This window comes from Mytilus californianus, unplaced genomic scaffold, assembly GCF_021869535.1.
Source record: "Mytilus californianus isolate M0D057914Y unplaced genomic scaffold, xbMytCali1.0.p SCAF_2, whole genome shotgun sequence".
Lineage (NCBI taxonomy): Eukaryota > Metazoa > Mollusca > Bivalvia > Mytilida > Mytilidae > Mytilus > Mytilus californianus.
The window spans coordinates 22041-42212 of NW_026262668.1; the positions used below are offsets into that span (position 1 = coordinate 22041).

Sequence of the window (20172 nt, forward strand, 5' to 3'; positions counted from 1 at the left end):
CTAGCTTACACTTTAACTATAAAATATACATGCCCCACGTCAGGAACCGTTAAAAATGTGCATTTTACACTTATTTTAAGTTTTTTAGCCCCAAAAAAGGTCTAAAAAAATTTTCGCCTCGCTCCGCTCGGCGAACTTTAAATACTACGCCCCCCTTTCCAAAATCCTGGATCCGCCCCTGATGCCGAAGTGCAAAAACGGTGAACTCGAATTATCAAATGATACGCAATTGTTTTATCATCGATTTCAGTGGCGGTCCGATCTAGAAATTTTCAAAAGTGGGGGCCCACTGACTGCCTAAAGGGGCCCCGCTCCGGTCATGCTTCAGTGATTCCCTATATAATCAACCAAATTTTTCCCAGAAAAGGGGCGGCCCGGGCTCCCTTGGCCCCCCCTCTAAATCCGCCTCTGGATTTTATAAATTGGATAGTCATCAACGATGAAAAATGGATCAAAGATCAACAGTTAAAAATTGTAACCAGGCACTTTCAAAATAGTATAAGTAATCCTTGATAAAAATAGCTGCATTGAGCAGAGCGAATAAACGGAGAATTCTTGTGGGAACCAGTAGGGACCAGTTTACCCGTCATCCAACAAATGTTACAAAATGGCGGCGAATTTTGGAGTTCGTCGAGGCATGTTTGCTTAGCCAGTGTTTACATTGTGAAGGGATGACAGAAAATCATGCAATCAGGAAGAGTAGACATATATAATCGACAACGCAATAATTGCTAACATTTCCATATTATAATTCTCATAAGTAAGTTTACATAGGACAGAAACATTTGCAGGTTACTGTGTAACGAAGGCCCAACAAAAATATTATGACATGTTTCACCAAGCTAACTTGCCAACATTATGTTTTCAATAACTTAGTAGATAATTTTGACGAGTAAATAACTGAAACCACAGCTTTTGTGTATCTCTCAGTCTTAAATGCAGTTCTAAGATAATAATCCTGTCGTCTAAGGTATCTTGCTTTGATATTCATATACAATTTTGGCCTTCTTTTACTTTAGGAGTCCCGGCATTTTTGGATTTTACTTTAGGGGTCCCGATCCATAAAAGTGCTTTTTTGTAATAATATTAAATATTTACTTCTTTACCTGTTGTAAGTGTATGAAATTTTACATCCTTATTTGATTTCTGTATAATTTGCGAATTTCCTTAAAACAGCTGTCATATTCATGATTGTGAACATTCAGATGTATCAGGCAATTGTTTTATATTATATGCAACACTAACTTCGCTTTTGACACAAGTTCAGTTTATTTTTCACTTTACAACCAAAATAAAATGACTTAGGGTCGGCGCTCAAAAGTAGGGTCAGTCAGTTAACCGTAAACAGACATATATCTTTTTTTGGCCTAAGGGGAATCTTAAAAAATTTCTGTTAAAACCTACTGCTGTCCTACCCTTTATTGGGATTGCACTGTATGATCCTTACCTTCACATTATTCTAGCGCGGGTGGAATCCGTCATTGTTTACACCGAAAGTGTTGCCATGGAGTATGACTTTTATTACCACGCAGAACTTTTGCCTAATCACAAAGTTGTAATTTAAAAATAAGGAGATGTGGTATGATTGCCAATGTAGTGATTTTGCTAGCGCCTGTCATTTACAAAACGATTTTCAAAATGGCAAAAGTATTTCTAATCAATTTCGTCACTTAAATTTGTAAATGAAGCAAAATTTTACCTGGTGTCAAGTTTATGACAAGTTTACGACCCCTCCAGCTAATCAACAGATACAACAGGTGTCATAATTTGTTGTTACAGATAATCCACTTATGTGATGGGTCATTAATGATCATCAAAATTTAATTAATTCATACAAATAGAATCGGTTAGCGGACATTTTTTCAATTCGTAAGAAATTGATCATACCACACGTTTACCGTAGTTTCATGATGAAAACGTAATTGACTGAAAGACAAAAACCGTAATGAACTTATTCAAACACATTGGTTTTCATGAATTCCGTTAAAAAGGTTTAATTCAGATGAATTTGTCTTTGTATGCCCTCACTTTAGAAATAGAATAACAAAATGGGAGGCCATTAATTGAATGTGCTTCTACTGTGTATAATCCTCCAAAGAGTAGGAGCATACCCGAATCAAGAAAGATAACTCAATTATAATTTTTACTACAAGTATTGAAATACCTGCTCATGATCTGTCTACATACTTCTGACTTAAGGACTTATAGGTTTGAGTTTTGGTGCAAATTAGGGGTTTGGATCATTTTCTGTATTCTTTTTTTTATACAAATTTTCTCTATTCTGTATATTCTTGGACTATTATACTAACTAGTATAGTATAGTTAGTATAATAGTCCCAGGTATATTTAAGCACCCATTATTCTCTTTTCTACATTTTTTTTGTCCATTTTTCTCTGTGTTTATTTTTAACATTAAAACATTTTCTCTATTCTCTAGCATATGCAGACCATAAGCAAATTATAAGGACAGGAACATTGACCAATAGATTAGCCCCATGTTTTTAGACATACAAATCAAAACAAAAACATACAATATGTATCTTTTGAATAATATGTATCTTTTGAAGAAATACAGCTGTTTTGTTTTATTCTTAACAGTTATATTTTTATTTGTACATGTCATGTATACTAATGAAATACTAAAAAGGAAAATACTCATGTTTTTGTTCATGTTTTAAACCCTATACAATAACTTCTTTTAAACCAATCAAAGCTTAATTGGCTAATAACTGTACAAATAGTTTTAAAATATTGAAAGATTTGTATACATGGTATAGGAAGACTTACTATACATATTCTTCTGCTTTTTCCATCTGTGTTTTTTTATGTTTTTTTCTATTGAAACGTTGTTCAACTTGTTTTTTTATTTGTACTATTCAATACTTTATCAGCTATATTCTTAACTTTAATTTTATTAAGATAACAACAAGGAAGCCGTTGTAAATTCACAGCCAATCTGACTTCGCGACCGACTGAATAGTATAAATAGAAAATATAAACACCGTAATCAGTGGTAATGTGCATCCCATGCATCGTAAGATTATAACTCGAAGCTCGCCTGGTTCCCTTTTAGATTGTCTATATTTTAAATTCGTAGAGGTACAAATTGATGTTTTCCCTATTAGATCAAGTAGATTCAATCATGAATTGTATCTGTACTCAGTCGCTTCAAAACTGTATAAATTACGAATTTCAATAAAATGTCGGCCATTAAAATTTTAATTTTATTCCAAGGGAAATAACTCAAAATGGTCGTGCTAAACGATGAATCGTCAACCCGATATTAAATTACGATGGGGCCTTCTAAAATACGACAGAAAAGGGGCATGGCGTCAAGAAAAACTGGCAGGGCGCCATACCACGCCAAAACCTCCTGCAGGAAACACTACTTTAGTACTACTAGTATCAAGTTAATGGCTGCTACCCAAGAAAGGTCGATTTTCTTATCACACTAAAAGTGACTAAAGCCATCAAAATCCTAGCTTAAACCCTGGTCAATGAGACAACTATCCACCAAAGTTCAAATGAAGCGGATGTAAGCAATTATAGGCAACAGTACAGCCTAGAAAAATTCTCGATCCAAATGAACATGATTCAGATATTGAACGAAATAAACATGTAGCTACATGCATTAAACCATTACTAAGATTATCCTTAATTACATGTATGACGTATATATAGTTGGCTGTAAAACTTTCTTACTGGTCAACCAGATAAATTTCAGGGGACTGAATTCTGTACAGATCATACAATGCCCCAAGGATCTGGAAATTTTTTCACACAATTTCGGTCATTTTGAGATGGCTTAAAAGTTGGTGCCCTTTTTTTTTCAAATTGTCGAAATAACACTAGATTCATAGCATCAACAAACTTGTATTGATTGTTTCGTCGCATTTACTTCTTGAATTTCATGACCATGTTTCTAAAAATGTTCAAGAACAGTTTAGGGAAGGCAACAGTTAAAAATTGAAATGATTTTAATGACTCAAAATGGTAAATTTCTCAGATATCGCTAATGTTTCTTTCGATTTTGAAGATAAAATTAAAACCAGAAGTTATGCTACAATACTAAAGTACAAATTGTTCCAGATTCATTTCCGCAATTCGTTTTGTTTATCAAATTGATAGGAAATCGCTGGCTTTTAAATTTTGTTACCTTTAAAAGTGTTTGAATATAACAGATAAAAGTTGCACTTGTTTAATTTCGCATGAAATCATTTTGCATTTTACGATTGAGTGTCTAATCCTTTGAAGACAATTTCATGCATGCGTATTACATAGTAAATAAAGCACATGTGAAGCTCTTGAAAAATTACTTTTTTCTATGTAAATTAAATTGAGTTTTAATTTTTATACATGTATGACCGCAAAAATTTTTGTGTGAATGGATCTCTATGACACTTTACCATAAGGTTCAATACCTCAAAAGGAAGGTTGGGATTGATTTTGGGGGTTATGGTACCAACAGTTAAGGAATTAGGGGCCAAAAATAAGCATTTTTCTAGTTTCCAGACAAACGTGGAACGGTGTATGGATCTCTCTGAAATTATACCACAAATTTCCATACCACAAAGGGATGGTTAGGATTTGCTTTGGGGGGGTTATGGCTCAAACCGTTTAGGAATTAGGGGCAAATAAGAGGGAAAACAAGGGTGTCCTGGTTAATGGACAAATACTTTAGTACAAAACATAATTTAAAGCAGTGTAAGGGAGGTAATTCAAATACATCATTTGAATAACCTCCCTTACACTGCTTTTAAATTATGTATAAAGTAATGGTTAATGAACAATTAAGACACTTTAAAAGCAGTGTAAGGGAGGTAATCCAAATACAATGTTTTGATTACATCCCTTACACTGCTTTTAAATTATGTTAAAAGAAATGCATATTTATAAAGGAAGACCAGTAAAAATATCTGCAAATGTTGCATCTTTTTTTTTTACAAAAAAATCCATATGAAAGATTTGAGATTTGACATCATATTTCAAATTCTATTATAAAATAGATTAAGTTAGCACTATGGTAAATTTAAATGGGTAATTATGGTTGCAAACTCCATTGGAAATTTAAATTTAGATTATGACCATATCTTGAAGGAAAGAATTTTTTTGGGGGAAAAAAAGGCGGGGGGGGTAAAAAGAAATCGTTGGGGTCAATTTTTTCTCATTTCAGATTTCAGAAATTAAAAAAAAATTCTTCAAATATTATTTTTTTTGCAAAAAAAAAGTGTGTGTGTGGGGGGTGGTTAATACGCAACAGCATAGTGTATTGCACAAAAGCAAAAAAAAAAAGGGGGTAAATTTTTTATTTTTTTGTGGGGGGAAGGGGGGTCAATTCGCAACAGCAAAGTGTATTGCACAAAAGCAAAAAATTGAATATAAAGTCAAATTATATAACCAATTCTAAGTTCTTTGACTACATTTATTCTGTGTCAGAAACCTTTTATGTGTCAAATATTTAATTACAATCCAAATTCAGACCTGTATCAAGCGCAAATATTGTGTCCATTTTTGCCCCAACTGTTCAGGGTTGGACCTCGGCGAAGCAATTTATTATATCAGAATTGACGAGTGTCTTTGCTAAAAGTAATTTTATAATGACAGTTGTCATGGCATTTTAATTTTTTTATGATATGAGTTCTGAGCTTGTGATCAATGTCAGGTGTGAATTAAAAACACAGGTAAAATGTGATTAGCGATCATTAGCTAATATTTCCCAGAGGCATTAATATAGTAATTAGGAAGGCCCTCAGGATAATACTTTACTGGGGTGGCAGTTTTATTAATGGAAAGGGATTACAAAACAAAAACAAGTGCAAAATGGTGATTAAGAAACCCGATCTCAATGAAATGACCGAAATTATTTCTGTAAAAAAAATAAAATTTGTCCTAAATCCCAATCTGCTGTTTAGGACAAATAGCTTTCAGTTTAGGTCATGACTGGCAAATATGACTGTTTCCGGACCCTTGGAGTTGAAAGTTCAGGTTTATTTAATTTCAATCTATTCTTAAATAAAAAATGCATGACTGTATACATTATACATTGTATGTACATACCTTCAAGCTGGAAATCTATTTCTAAAGTTTATTAATAAAAGAACTAATCTTGCATACATTATCCATAAACAGATATTGAAAATATATTTTTATTTATGTTTGATTTCAAAAAAAATTTCTAGACGAGACAGGAAAAATGATGATGGGGGTTATTAACGACCTTGACTGACTATAAAGCCCTCGCACTATCTGTGTCTTTGTTATGGGAAAAAGTGCTACAATTTAAATTGAACAATTGGAGTTATCCCTCTTATTACAGATTCTCTCCTCCCATGCATAAACATATAAGTTCTAAATAAAATTTTCCCCTACTTATATGGCCCCACAACGAAGTTGTCGGGGCAATATTGTTTTACCCTTGTCTGTCATTCTGTCATTCCGCAACAAACCATTATGCGGACTTTTTTTCTAAACGCCTTCAGATATTGGACTGATTTTTGGTATGTGAGTTAACCATGATGAGTTACAGATCAAGTGAAAGTTTTGTTCCGCTCTGCTAATTTTTGTTGAAATTAAGGGCTTTGGACTTTGATAAATTGTTGAAAATCACAGTTATACAGACTTTTTTTTCTAAACGCCTTCAGATATTGGGCTGATTTTTGGTAAGTGAGTGAACCATGATGAGTTACAGATCAAGTTAAAGCTTCTTTCTGCTCTGCTAATTTTTGCCAAAATTACGGGCTTTTGACTTTAATAAATTGTTGAAAATAACAGTTATACAAATTTTTTTTCTAAACATCTTCAGATATTGGGTTGATTTTTAGTATGTGAGTTTACCATGATGTGTTATAGATCAAGTTTAAGTTTCGTTCTGCTCTGCTGATTCATGCATGTTTGTGTACGCATGTGTTGTTGAAATAGCAGTTTTTCCAACTTTTTGAGACGGGGCCATTGTCCCCTTTCGGTCGTTCCGACACATCTAGTTTCCTGATCATATTTGAATTTATTTCTTTTTGGAAGCTGGAAAGGGGTCCTAGGTTCTTGCTTTATTATATTTAAGCACAGATTGTAGGTATCTCATTTGAATTGTTTAACATTTGTCATTTTGGGGCCTTTTATAGCTGACTATGCAGTATGGGTTTTGCTCATTGTTGAAGGCCGTACGGTGACCTATAGTGCTAACTTCTATGTCATTTGGTCTCTGGTGGAGAGTTGTCTCATTGGCAAAACAGGCTTTGATTTGAAAAAGGATTTGAGATACAGAAAAAATTCATCAATATATTATTTTTCAATTCCTTCATCATGTTGTCGTACAAAAGATTTAGGAAATAAAAAGACGGTATAGATGCTGGGGAATTTCATTCATAAAAAGCATTTATTCAATTCATCATTTCTCCCTGAAGTCTCTATGTTGGGTTTTCACTTCTCGGACTCCCTAAAATTCTGAAATTTGGTGATCGCTGAGATAAAGCCAGATAGCCCAATAATGATATAGTTCCATATCAAATATTGATATACATATATGCATTGTAATCAGGAGCTATTCGAAATACCAGACAGCCTAAAAATGAATAAAACCACTGCAAACTTTCAATAGGTTTTCAGGACCACCTCTACGATAAAAATTTAAGGAAATACATGTACTTGATACATGTATTTTGTGGTCTGGACCAACATGACCTTCAGACCTTCAGTTTTCGAGAACACTGACCAACATTAGGGAAAACATCTTTTCAGGATATTTTTTCCTTAAACAAGAATGGTAATATATAAACTTTATACGTATGAGTTCACTTTCATTATGCATTTTTAAATACATAGTGATACTGATATTAAAATATATCATAAAAATGACAATATTAAATGACTGAATAATAGCCAATGATAAATCTTACGGGGCAATGGATCATAAAATTATGATACAGTACACTACAAAATATAATATATAACAAGTCTAAAAGGGTACAACATCACCAAAAAATAATTAAATCATGAACAAATTTTATATATTTTGAATAACTAATATCCTTCATCAGTAAGATGTAAAATGAATCTTATCTTGACATGTGGTAGTCAAACTGAAATAAAAATCTTGAATGCTATACAAATTATCAATAATCAATATGCTGGTAATTTTTTTTTCAATATTGATGTTTGGGAGGAGGAATAAATTTCTTAAAACTGTAAGAGTCATGACAATACACATTTACATGTATAACAACCTTGTAAAATGCTTAATCATGGTCATCACTTGTGACACATTTTGGCATGTACAACTGTTACACTAAGAAAATTAACAAATTGTTGTGCAGAACATGCTGTCAGTAGTTTGTAGGCCACAATATATATATATATATAAATGCATAAACCAGGGCACAACCTTGGAGCCTCTACTTGTATATTTGTTGTAGGGAAATGGATTCCTAACTTGAATTGGAATTGATACAGTACTAGTTAATGTAGTGTCTTTTGTTAAAAAAATTAAAACAAGATCATAGATATTTAAAACACTTGACAATTTCAAAGGAAACAGGGTCCAAATGATCCATTATTGCTACAGTTTGTGTAGTAAATATTAAATTGATGATTGTGAAGTTGGGCCTCTTTGGAAGTGATTTTACTTTAAAATGTAGTATTTATTTGTTATTTTCATTTTATCTTGGAAGTTTAAAGTAATTTCTAAAGAATTTTAATTGCTATTTAACATTGTAGATATTTACAGAAGTCTTTTTAACTTTAATTGCTCAAAGATATGTGCAAAATTGACTAAAAAATATCTGTTAAAAAATAAAGCCTTAGTGGTCAGATTCTTTTGATTCTTGAAAAAGTTTTCCAACTTGTCTTGATGTTTCTGGTGTCAGCATCAACAAGACAACAATTGTTAAAGTTTGTGATTACGCCAGTTTAACATACTTAAGGAGAACCACTTATGGTAAGTCAATAATATTTGGTATTTAAGTGTATTACCATTGGCAAATCTCATTTCCTCAGAAATAATTTGACCCTTCCCTCTCAGTCATGTCAGGTCATTGTCCATTTACTTTGAATAAATTCCAACGTTTGTATTATTTTATAAAATAATTAATTACATACAGGGGAGACATACCTCTGCTGTTTTATGTGTATACAGTTTTATGATTTAAAATTTCAACATAATATTAACAGCTGATTTCAGAGTTTGAATAGAATACATTATATACCTTTCAGAGTTCTAAGAATTTAAGATGGATATATAAAAAAAAGCACTGTTGTATACGTCATCAGCATAAAAAAGTTAGACTTTCTGTTATAGAACTGTTTTTCTGCAGAAAGTATAAAAGGTGTATAAGAAACTAAGAATTAATATCATGTACATGTAAGGATAAAAAATGGCCAGGTTAACAAAAGATGTTTTTTTCTGTCACTACTGCTGGACCAAGGCATATGTTGTATGCATATATTATTGTAAATGTTGTGCTTGTAGCTATTGTAATTGCTGAAATTTTAAACCAAATTTTACCCCCAGTTGAACTTTAGACAACATAATTGGTCATTTATATGAAAATCACATCGAGAACACATTTCGTTCAAAGAAAGCTTGGTACATAAAATATTTGGAATCATAATAAAAACCAATTTTTTAAAGGTGTTTATGGAATTTGTACATTCTTAATAGCTAGTTCAAGGACAAAAACATAATTTTTCCCTTTCATAGTATACAAATAATTTGTTTTGATAAACCTTAATTGATTTAATTTCTTATCAAAATGTAGATCAAACACACGTCAATCATGAAAATTTCTACAATAGGCAATACACAGAGGGTTTTTAAAAATACCAACTAATTTTTCAGTCTTGTAGGAAATCATATTCAGTACACGCAAGATGATTGAGTTTAAAATTATTTTAAAATCTTGAATGTTACCGCCTACAACCACTAGCAGCCTTCATGTTCGACATTAGTGATTCTGTTTGAATTACGATCAAAAATGATTTGTAACTAAATTTTATGAATTGAAGGTCTTATCGTTTGAATCTTTTTCCTTTTTGTGATGTCTGGGCCTTTTAAAGCTGACCATATGCTATCGGTTTTTGCTCATTGTTGAAGGTCTCAGGGTGTCCTATAATTACATTTCATGGGACTTGTTTGTTTTGTCGAACACTAAAATATATGGTTCCACCTTTACCTATTTATTTTAGTGTTCCACAATTTTATATTATTTTTAAACATTAAATTTTTAAACAACAAACTCAAGTATCCTCAAAATTACAATTTTTCATCAATCCACAAATACAAAATGTATCTAAAACAACAAAAATAAATGATGTCACAGTAAATTAAGAAATAATATTAGCTTTTACAACATGTACATTTGTGTTTGAAAAAATAAATTAGACACAGAAAGAACTTGATGCTAGTTTGGACTTGCTGCATTTGTATTGAACTCTTTATTAGCTTTTATACTATGAGAGGTTAGTTGTGAAAGTTGAGGGATGAATCATGTGTTTTGTAAGGGTTTTTATGTTCATTAATTTTTTGGCCCATGTTCATCTAACCAAGTCCTCTGAAATTTTTGTCTTCCACCATAAAACTTGGATTCCAGGGTACATGTACATTAATTTTTTGAGTTAGTTTGATTTAACATTTTCTTTAAAAAGAGTTGTTGCCCTTGTTCTTTTTTTTGTAATAAAAAGTTGATGCATGATGTGTTTGTGATAAGAAGATTATCTCACTCATTTATTGTCTCGCCTTGACTGAGTGAAAAAGCGAGACATAGGTATACTGTTAAAGTATTGCAATTTTAATTTCAACATTTGCATTATCAAAATTACAAAAAGGCGAGACATATCTCTGTGATAACAGTTTATTTTAAGCTTATTGAAGATATACAGAATCCTATGAAATTAGAATTCATATTCATTACCTGAATGACTGCATATGTCCCTTATGAATAGTTTTCAAAATTGCTTTTGAAAGAAATGTACAAAATAAGTACTATCAAGAAACCATTAATAGATCTATATTTGGATACCTAATTAAGAAAAAAAAGTACCTAGATCTTTCTATTAACAAACTGTATATTTTGTAGATGTCCATGAAAACGGCAAAGAATGTTTAAAGGAAGGAAGGTGGCTAACCCAGTGGTACAGGGAGCTAGCAACTATCCCAAAGATACAGGTATTTATTGTACATGTGTATTGTAAATGTTTAAAGGAAGGAAGTTGGCTAACCCTGTGGTACAGGGAGCTAGCAACTATCCCAAAGATACAGGAATTTATTGTACATGTGTATTGTAAATGTTTAAAGGAAGGAAGGTGGCTAACCCTGTGGTACAGGGAGCTAGCAACTATCCCAAAGATACAGGTATTTATTGTACATGTGTATTGTAAATGTTTAAAGGAAGGAAGGTGGCTAACCCTGTGGTACAGGGAGCTAGCAACTATCCCAAAGATGCAGGTATTTATTGTACAAGTGTATTGTAAATGTTTAAAGGAAGGAAGTTGGCTAACCCTGTGGTACAGGGAGCTAGCAACTATCCCAAAGATACAGGTATTTATTGTACATGTGTATTGTAAATGTTTAAAGGAAGGAAGGTGGCTAACCCTGTGGTACAGGGAGCTAGCAACTATCCCAAAGATACAGGTATTTATTGTACATGTGTATTGTAAATGTTTAAAGGAAGGAAGTTGGCTAACCGAGTGGAACAGGGAGCTAGCAACTATCCCAAAGATACAGGTATTCATTGTACATGTGTATTGTAAATGTTTAAAGGAAGGAAGTTGGCTAACCCTGTGGTACAGGGAGCTAGCAACTATCCCAAAGATACAGGTATTTATTGTACATGTGTATTGTAAATGTTTAAAGGAAGGAAGTTGGCTAACCCTGTGGTACAGGGAGCCAGCAACTATCCCAAAGATACAGGTATTTATTGTACATGTGTATTGTAAATGTTTAAAGGAAGGAAGGTGGCTAACCTAGTGGTACAGGGAGCTAGCAACTATCCCAAAGATACAGCAGGTATTTATTGTACATGTGTATTGTAAATGTTTAAAGGAAGGAAGTTGGCTAACCCTGTGGTACACGGAGCTAGCAACTATCCCAAAGATACAGGTATTTATTGTACATGTGTATTGTGAATGTTTAAAGGAAGGAAGGTGGCTAACCCAGTGGTACAGGGAGCTAGCAACTATCCCAAAGATACGGGTATTTATTGTACATGTGTATTGTAAATGTTTAAAGGAAGGAAGGTGGCTAACCCTGTGGTACAGGGAGCTAGCAACTATCCCAAAGATACAGGTATTTATTGTACATGTGTATTGTAAATGTTTAAAGGAAGGAAGTTGGCTAACCCTGTGGTACAGGGAGCTAGCAACTATCCCAAAGATACAGGTATTTATTGTACATGTGTATTGTAAATGTTTAAAGGAAGGAAGGTGGCTAACCCTGTGGTACAGGGAGCTACAACTATCCCAAAGATACAGGTATTTATTGTACATGTGTATTGTAAATGTTTAAAGGAAGGAAGTTGGCTAACCGAGTGGAACAGGGAGCTAGCAACTATCCCAAAGATACAGGTATTTATTGTACATGTGTATTGTAAATGTTTAAAGGAAGGAAGTTGGCTAACCCTGTGGTACAGGGAGCTAGCAACTATCCCAAAGATACAGGTATTTATTGTACATGTGTATTGTAAATGTTTAAAGGAAGGAAGTTGGCTAACCCTGTGGTACAGGGAGCCAGCAACTATCCCAAAGATACAGGTATTTATTGTACATGTGTATTGTAAATGTTTAAAGGAAGGAAGGTGGCTAACCCAGTGGTACAGGGAGCTAGCAACTATCCCAAAGATACGGGTATTTATTGTACATGTGTATTGTAAATGTTTAAAGGAAGGAAGGTGGCTAACCCTGTGGTACAGGGAGCTAGCAACTATCCCAAAGATACAGGTATTTATTGTACATGTGTATTGTAAATGTTTAAAGGAAGGAAGTTGGCTAACCCAGTGGTACAGGGAGCTAGCAACTTTCCCAAAGATACAGGTATTTATTGTACATGTGTATTGTAAATGTTTAAAGGATGAAAGGAAGGAAGGTGGCTAACCCTGTGGTACTGGGAGCCAGCAACTATCCCAAAGATACAGGTATTTATTGTACATGTGTATTGTAAATGTTTAAAGGAAGGAAGTTGGCTAACCCTGTGGTACAGGGAGCCAGCAACTATCCCAAAGATACAGGTATTTATTGTACATGTGTATTGTAAATGTTTAAAGGAAGGAAGGTGGCTAACCTAGTGGTACAGGGAGCTAGCAACTATCCCAAAGATACAGCAGGTATTTATTGTACATGTGTATTGTAAATGTTTAAAGGAAGGAAGTTGGCTAACCCTGTGGTACACGGAGCTAGCAACTATCCCAAAGATACAGGTATTTATTGTACATGTGTATTGTGAATGTTTAAAGGAAGGAAGGTGGCTAACCCAGTGGTACAGGGAGCTAGCAACTATCCCAAAGATACGGGTATTTATTGTACATGTGTATTGTAAATGTTTAAAGGAAGGAAGGTGGCTAACCCTGTGGTACAGGGAGCTAGCAACTATCCCAAAGATACAGGTATTTATTGTACATGTGTATTGTAAATGTTTAAAGGAAGGAAGTTGGCTAACCCTGTGGTACAGGGAGCTAGCAACTATCCCAAAGATACAGGTATTTATTGTACATGTGTATTGTAAATGTTTAAAGGAAGGAAGGTGGCTAACCCTGTGGTACAGGGAGCTACAACTATCCCAAAGATACAGGTATTTATTGTACATGTGTATTGTAAATGTTTAAAGGAAGGAAGTTGGCTAACCGAGTGGAACAGGGAGCTAGCAACTATCCCAAAGATACAGGTATTTATTGTACATGTGTATTGTAAATGTTTAAAGGAAGGAAGTTGGCTAACCCTGTGGTACAGGGAGCTAGCAACTATCCCAAAGATACAGGTATTTATTGTACATGTGTATTGTAAATGTTTAAAGGAAGGAAGTTGGCTAACCCTGTGGTACAGGGAGCCAGCAACTATCCCAAAGATACAGGTATTTATTGTACATGTGTATTGTAAATGTTTAAAGGAAGGAAGGTGGCTAACCCAGTGGTACAGGGAGCTAGCAACTATCCCAAAGATACGGGTATTTATTGTACATGTGTATTGTAAATGTTTAAAGGAAGGAAGGTGGCTAACCCTGTGGTACAGGGAGCTAGCAACTATCCCAAAGATACAGGTATTTATTGTACATGTGTATTGTAAATGTTTAAAGGAAGGAAGTTGGCTAACCCAGTGGTACAGGGAGCTAGCAACTTTCCCAAAGATACAGGTATTTATTGTACATGTGTATTGTAAATGTTTAAAGGATGAAAGGAAGGAAGGTGGCTAACCCTGTGGTACTGGGAGCCAGCAACTATCCCAAAGATACAGGTATTTATTTTTAATTACATGTGTATTGTAAATATTTAGAGGAAGGAAGGTTGCTAACCTAGTGTTACAGGGAGCTAGCAATTATCCCAAAGATACAGGTATTTATTGTTCATAGTACATATTTTTATAATATTTTTCTGTACCTCCAAAGGAGCCAGAGGTAATTCTAGTTACATGGATCTGTACCCTATAATGATTTAAGGAAAATAGGTATCTTGCCAAGTGGTACATTTAAACAGTACTTAGAGCTGTCTTAATGATACTAATGTGTATTGACTCTTCAGGTATAAATGCAACCATGTGTGGTTAAGTTTTAGACAGGGGAGAAAGGTAGATAACACATTGGTACAGGGATTGCAAGATGAAGTACTATTTTTGAAAGGGAGATAAGGTATTTATTTCACAGGAACATAAATGAACAAGAATTTGAAAGGTGAAGTTCAGAAAACTCATTGCTAAAGTTGAAAGTTATATAACCCTTATTTGAAGGAAGGTTGAATTGTAGCAATCCCTGAATATTCTGTGTTCTGCCAAGATACAGGTGTACAGTGAAAACAAGGTGATTCTATCAAAAGTTATTGAGAGTGAACAGTAAAACGTAGTGATTGCTGGTGATTTAGAATGATGCCCTTGTCGTATACCAAAGTTCTCAAAATCTGTTATTACCTAGTGGTCCTTGATGAAAAATCTGCTGATTCTCACTATTATTTCTTATGCAAAATACCAAAACTGTGTCGGTCCTTTGCCAAATTTTGGTTGTCAAAACCTTCGGACCATCACTTTCGAGAACTCTGATGCACTTCCTGATGAATATACAGGGAGATGTCAGTGTGAATTATCTGTAATCACCAGCATTCACTGTGAAAAATCACCACCAACAAGGATTATAAACTGAAACAGCTGTTGATGACTACAAGTGCAATACCATAAATCTTTTGCAATCTTATGTCAGAAAATAAGGGAAAAGTCTTAAAGTTTTGGACATTCTGTAAAACTGTTGAATGAAACAATTGTACATTTATATGTTCAGTCCCAAAGTAAATACAACCAACCCACATAATTATTTGCATTTTTATACAGTAATACTTATCATTGTTAGGCCTGTTTTTGCATTGTCTGTTATGAATGTATTATAAGGGTCAGTGCTTTTTCTGACCTGAATTTTATTGTATGTTTTATGTATCTTTTGTTGGCTCACCTGGCCCATGTGAGCTGTTATTGTCACTTGCAGTCCATTCTATCGTCACCATCCTCTGTCATCTTATATATTTTTAAAATCTGCCATCTGAAAACACTGCACCTATTTCAATCAAACTTGGGCTGAATGTTGTATTTATTTGTTTTTGTCCCCACTAACCAACAGACATGCATATGGCTTAAAATAGAACATAAAGGTATAATGCAAGTCATGATCAAATATCTTGACATCTGTGAAGATTTAGAAAATTTGTTTTAATTTTCAAAATAACGTATAATATCTCCCATTTCTTCCAAATTATCAGATGAATCTTTATAGGAGTTATTGCCCTTGAATTAACAATTTTCCTTTAATTTTAGTGTTTTGCTTATTTTCTTGAAAACTATATAATAGACAGGCAGAAATTATATACAAATAAATGATCACAATTACAACATCTACACTGAAAGCATTAGTTGACCTATTAAAGCGATGATTTTCCTTTAATAATGATTTTTGTCTCGCCTTGGCGGAGTCAAAAAGCGAGACATAGGTATGCTGTTTCCGGTGTCAGCAACGGCGTCAACAATGTATTAGTTAGTGATTAGGTCTAGTTCATGGTTAACCACTAGTGGTAGGTCAATGATATTTGGTATGCAGTTGTATTAGCATTGGCACATCTCATTACCTAGGAGATTATTTGGCCCCGCCCCCTCAGTCAAGGTCTATTGACTTTGAAACTTTTCATAGTTTACATGTATTAGTTTGTGATTAGGTCAACTTATGGGGAACCACTAGTGGTAGGTCAATGATATTTGGTATGCAGTTGTATAAGCATTAGCACATCTCATTACCATGGAGATTATTTGGCCCCGCCCCCTCAGTCAAGGTCTATTGACTTTGAAACTTTTCATAGTTTACATGTATTAGTTTGTGATTAGGTCAATTTATGGGGATCCACTAGTGGTAGGTCAATAATATTTAGTATGCAGTTGTATAAGCATTGGCATATCTCATTTCCATGGAGATTATTTTGCTCTGCCCCCTAAGTCATGGTCTATAGACTTTGAAAATTTTGCTAAGTTAACATGTATTAGTTTGTGATTAGGTCAGTTCAAGGAGAACCATTAGTGGTAGGCCAATGTTAATTGGTGTTCAGTTGTATAAGCATTAGCACATCTCATTTCCATGGAGAATATTTGGCCCCGCCCCCTCAGTCATGGTCTATTTACTTTGAAACTTTTGCTTAGTTTACATGTATTAGTTTGTGATTAGATCAGTTTAAGATGAACTGCTAATGTTAAGTCAATGATATTTTAGTATTTAGTTAATGTTTGTGTTTAGGTTTGTTTAAAGGGAACAACTTATAATAAGTCGATGGTATTAGGTATGCAGTTGTATTAGCAATGGCACATCTCATTCCATGGAGATTGTTTAGCCATGTACCTTCAGTCATGGTTCATTGACTTTGAATATTTGCATAACTTACATGTTGAAGTATTGCTATTTTAATTTCAACATTTGCAATATCAAAATTACAAAAAGACGAGACATATCTCTGTGATAACAGTTTATTTTACGAATTTTAGCTTTTTTTCCTATTAACCAGAAAACTGCAATAAATGAAATACTAAATACAACGGAAACACAATACAAGATTAAAAAAAAAAATGTTATAACTGTAACCCTCAAATGACGTCTCGTAGGAGTTGTTGCACTAAAATGAATATTTTTGACCAATATAAGCGCATTTCCTTAACATCTTAAAACTATTATAGGTAGACAGAAACTGTAAAAAGCAAACATTGTCATTATCATTGATCATTGAGGCATGAAAATTTATTGAAACAGTCAATTGACTTATTTTGCTATACATGTACTTGTAGTCTTTAAAAGACTATTTTCACACATTTGCACATCTTCACCACTAAAACAGTTTTAAAGTCTAAATTAACTAAAGAGTTGTTTTGAAATTTTGTCTATCAAATTTTTAGCACATTTTATTGTGTATTATGTATCTATGAAAAATGTATGAAGCACAAAATTTTAATTGCTCAGATAAGAGACGAATTTGAATTACCTCCCTTGGTATACATTTTTAATGGAATAGGACTTCTCAAGTAACATTGCACAGGGGTCAGTCACTCTTGTCATCAAAATTTATTGATCTTGAAAAAGATTACAAAAGTATTTTCATTGCTAGGCAACTGGCACCATTTCATTCCTTTTCCTCAGTTTCAGCATGGTATTAATCTTGATTTGATGTAATGAAAGGAAGTGAGGTTTTATAGACAGGTGAAGAAAAGTTTAGAGATATCATTGAAAGTTCCATATATTAATTGATACTTTGAAAAATGCTATGTCCCAACAGACAACCTTATATATTTGCTAATTTTGTTGTCCTTCTCATCGACTTATGTCATTAGAGCTTGTAGACACTTTCATGGAACTTCCTGTTTGTGCTTGATAAGCAAGCGCCAATAATTAACCAAGATGGAATTGGATTTGATATCATATGTATTTTTTTCATCTTCACCCTCCATGAAAAAGGCTGGAATGAATGGGGATTTCCCTGCTATTGGTTATTTCATATTTATTGAACATTTTTAAAAGTAAATCACCAGCTAGTCGTTGATTCTGTAACATATATGTTGTTTCCCTCTATTATCCTTCTAATACACAAGGAGGTTGAATTTCTTTTTGACAAACAGAATACACAGGGAGGAATTTTAAAACCCTACATCATACACATATCCTTATATTTCAGCTTTTCTTAATCTTGGACAACTGATCACAACATATTAAAAGAAAAATCTTTTTCACAATTTCAGTGAACTGAAAATGGTGACCATGAATGTATCTCTTCAAATACTCATGTCTTATTAAGAAAGTGTTGTATCATTTGTTCTAAAAGTACATGCATATATATACTCATACTGATGTTGGAATATTTATTAGAATTATATTGAATAAAAGTACATAGCATGGAATATGATTTATATGAAAATTAATATAAACGGATGGAAATATACAGATATAATTCTTCCTATTTGTAGTGAAATGGTGGAGTGTAGCCAAAGGTTGTCATACTAATTGCTTTCTACGACTTACATAAAATATTCATTTCAAATTATAGCTTTGTGTCAAAGAAAATGTCTTCCCTTTTCTTCTTTATTAGATTGAATTTGCATTGAGATCAGAAATATTTATATGGGTATTTAATCGAGCATATTTATTTATTTCGTTTTTCTTTCCCATGGTCCTTTGTGCAGTCAAAAGTATTGAAAGTGTTAAGGCCATATATATTGTTATTCTTTGCTTAATGGAACTTGAGAAGGAAGAAGCATATGTTATAAGGAAAATTCTAAGCTCCAAATTATAAAGGTTATTTTCATTTTCTAGCACTGGATTAATACTGCTGCTGGTGGACTATTAGTCCCAGACGGTATCATCAGTTCTGTAGCTAGTACTTTTTCTAGCACTGGATCAATACTGCTGCTGGTGGACTATTAGTCCCAGACGGTATCATCAGTTCTGTAGTCAGTACTTTTTCTAGCACTGGATAAATACTGCTGCTGGTGGACTATTAGTCCCAGACGGTATCATCAGTTCTGTAGTTAGTACTTTTTCTAGCACTGGATCAATACTGCTGCTGGTGGACTATTAGTCCCAGACGGTATCATCAGTTCTGTAGTCAGTACATTTTCTAGCACTGGATCAATACTGCTGCTGGTGGCGTTTTTTCGCGGGTGTCAATTTTGCGATTTAGGGGCAATAAAGACAAGTATATGAAAATTTTTTTTTGGTGGTTTTTATTTTGGCAGATTCTTGAATTCTAATTTAATAAAGTTTAGAAATTATTGAGAAACTAAGGTTCCCTTCAGTGCTCCGAGTGATGCAAAGTTGACCTCAGGTTGATTTGGCTATTCTTTTTAGGACCCTTTTAAGCATATAGTCTATCAAGTATTCAAGACCCAATTAGGTTCATTGATAAATGTAAAGTGTGTTCATTAATACTGTGGATTCATTTAATTTCATTGTCCTGAACATGCATGAAATATTTGCCACTGGACGCAGTCATAATGATAAACTTTTGAATCCACAGGCCTGACGCTCAATTTTACGAAAATTTTAGTTGGATTCTGTTGGCCAGTAGAGAAGATTTTAACCGTTCGAAAGCAATTTTACAAGCCTGGGCTGGTGGGCTGGTGGGCCTGTGGTTAAGGGTGAAGACTGCTGGATGTTAAGCAACCAACAATCAATCAATGATTTATTTTCATGGATTGTGGAAACATTGTATGTTCGTGGATATTTGATTTTGTAGATTTACAAAAGTTTGCATACAAGCATATAGAAAAAAGTACTTTGTCAAACCTTGAAATCCACGATACAATTATGTCTTCCATTTTCTCCCCAAAATAGTAACTCCTCCTGATCAAAAGCTATGAGCTACATGTATTGCCATTATTTTCTCTTTTCTTTTGTTTTTATTTGTGAGATAACTTTTCACATTTTTATACGACCGCAAAAAAATTTTGTGGTCGTATATTGGTATGACGTTGGCG

The 20172-nt window shown here is 33.6% G+C and overlaps 1 protein-coding gene across 26 annotated transcripts in view; it reads left to right on the top strand.

Moving 5' to 3' along the window:
- Nucleotides 1-597: 597 nt before the first annotated feature.
- Nucleotides 598-20172, top strand: part of LOC127729023 (centrosome-associated protein 350-like) — a 149361-nt gene continuing 129786 nt past the window's right edge. Inside the window, exons 1-2 of one of the 26 annotated variants that reach the window (XM_052236595.1) lie at nucleotides 598-760; nucleotides 11067-11155. In XM_052236595.1, the coding sequence (XP_052092555.1) occupies nucleotides 11089-11155 (67 nt within the window). In that variant the 5' untranslated portion in view covers nucleotides 598-760; nucleotides 11067-11088. Of the gene's footprint in view, nucleotides 761-11066; nucleotides 11156-11312; nucleotides 11342-11498; nucleotides 11528-11591; nucleotides 11621-11687; nucleotides 11714-11777; nucleotides 11807-11858; nucleotides 11900-12066; nucleotides 12089-12245; nucleotides 12275-12338; nucleotides 12368-12445; nucleotides 12460-12526; nucleotides 12553-12616; nucleotides 12646-12697; nucleotides 12739-12895; nucleotides 12925-13096; nucleotides 13119-13170; nucleotides 13212-13378; nucleotides 13401-13557; nucleotides 13587-13650; nucleotides 13680-13757; nucleotides 13772-13838; nucleotides 13865-13928; nucleotides 13958-14009; nucleotides 14051-14207; nucleotides 14237-14408; nucleotides 14431-20172 lie in introns of those variants that run through there. The other 25 variants (XM_052236597.1, XM_052236598.1, XM_052236599.1 and 22 more) reach the window with 25 other exon arrangements.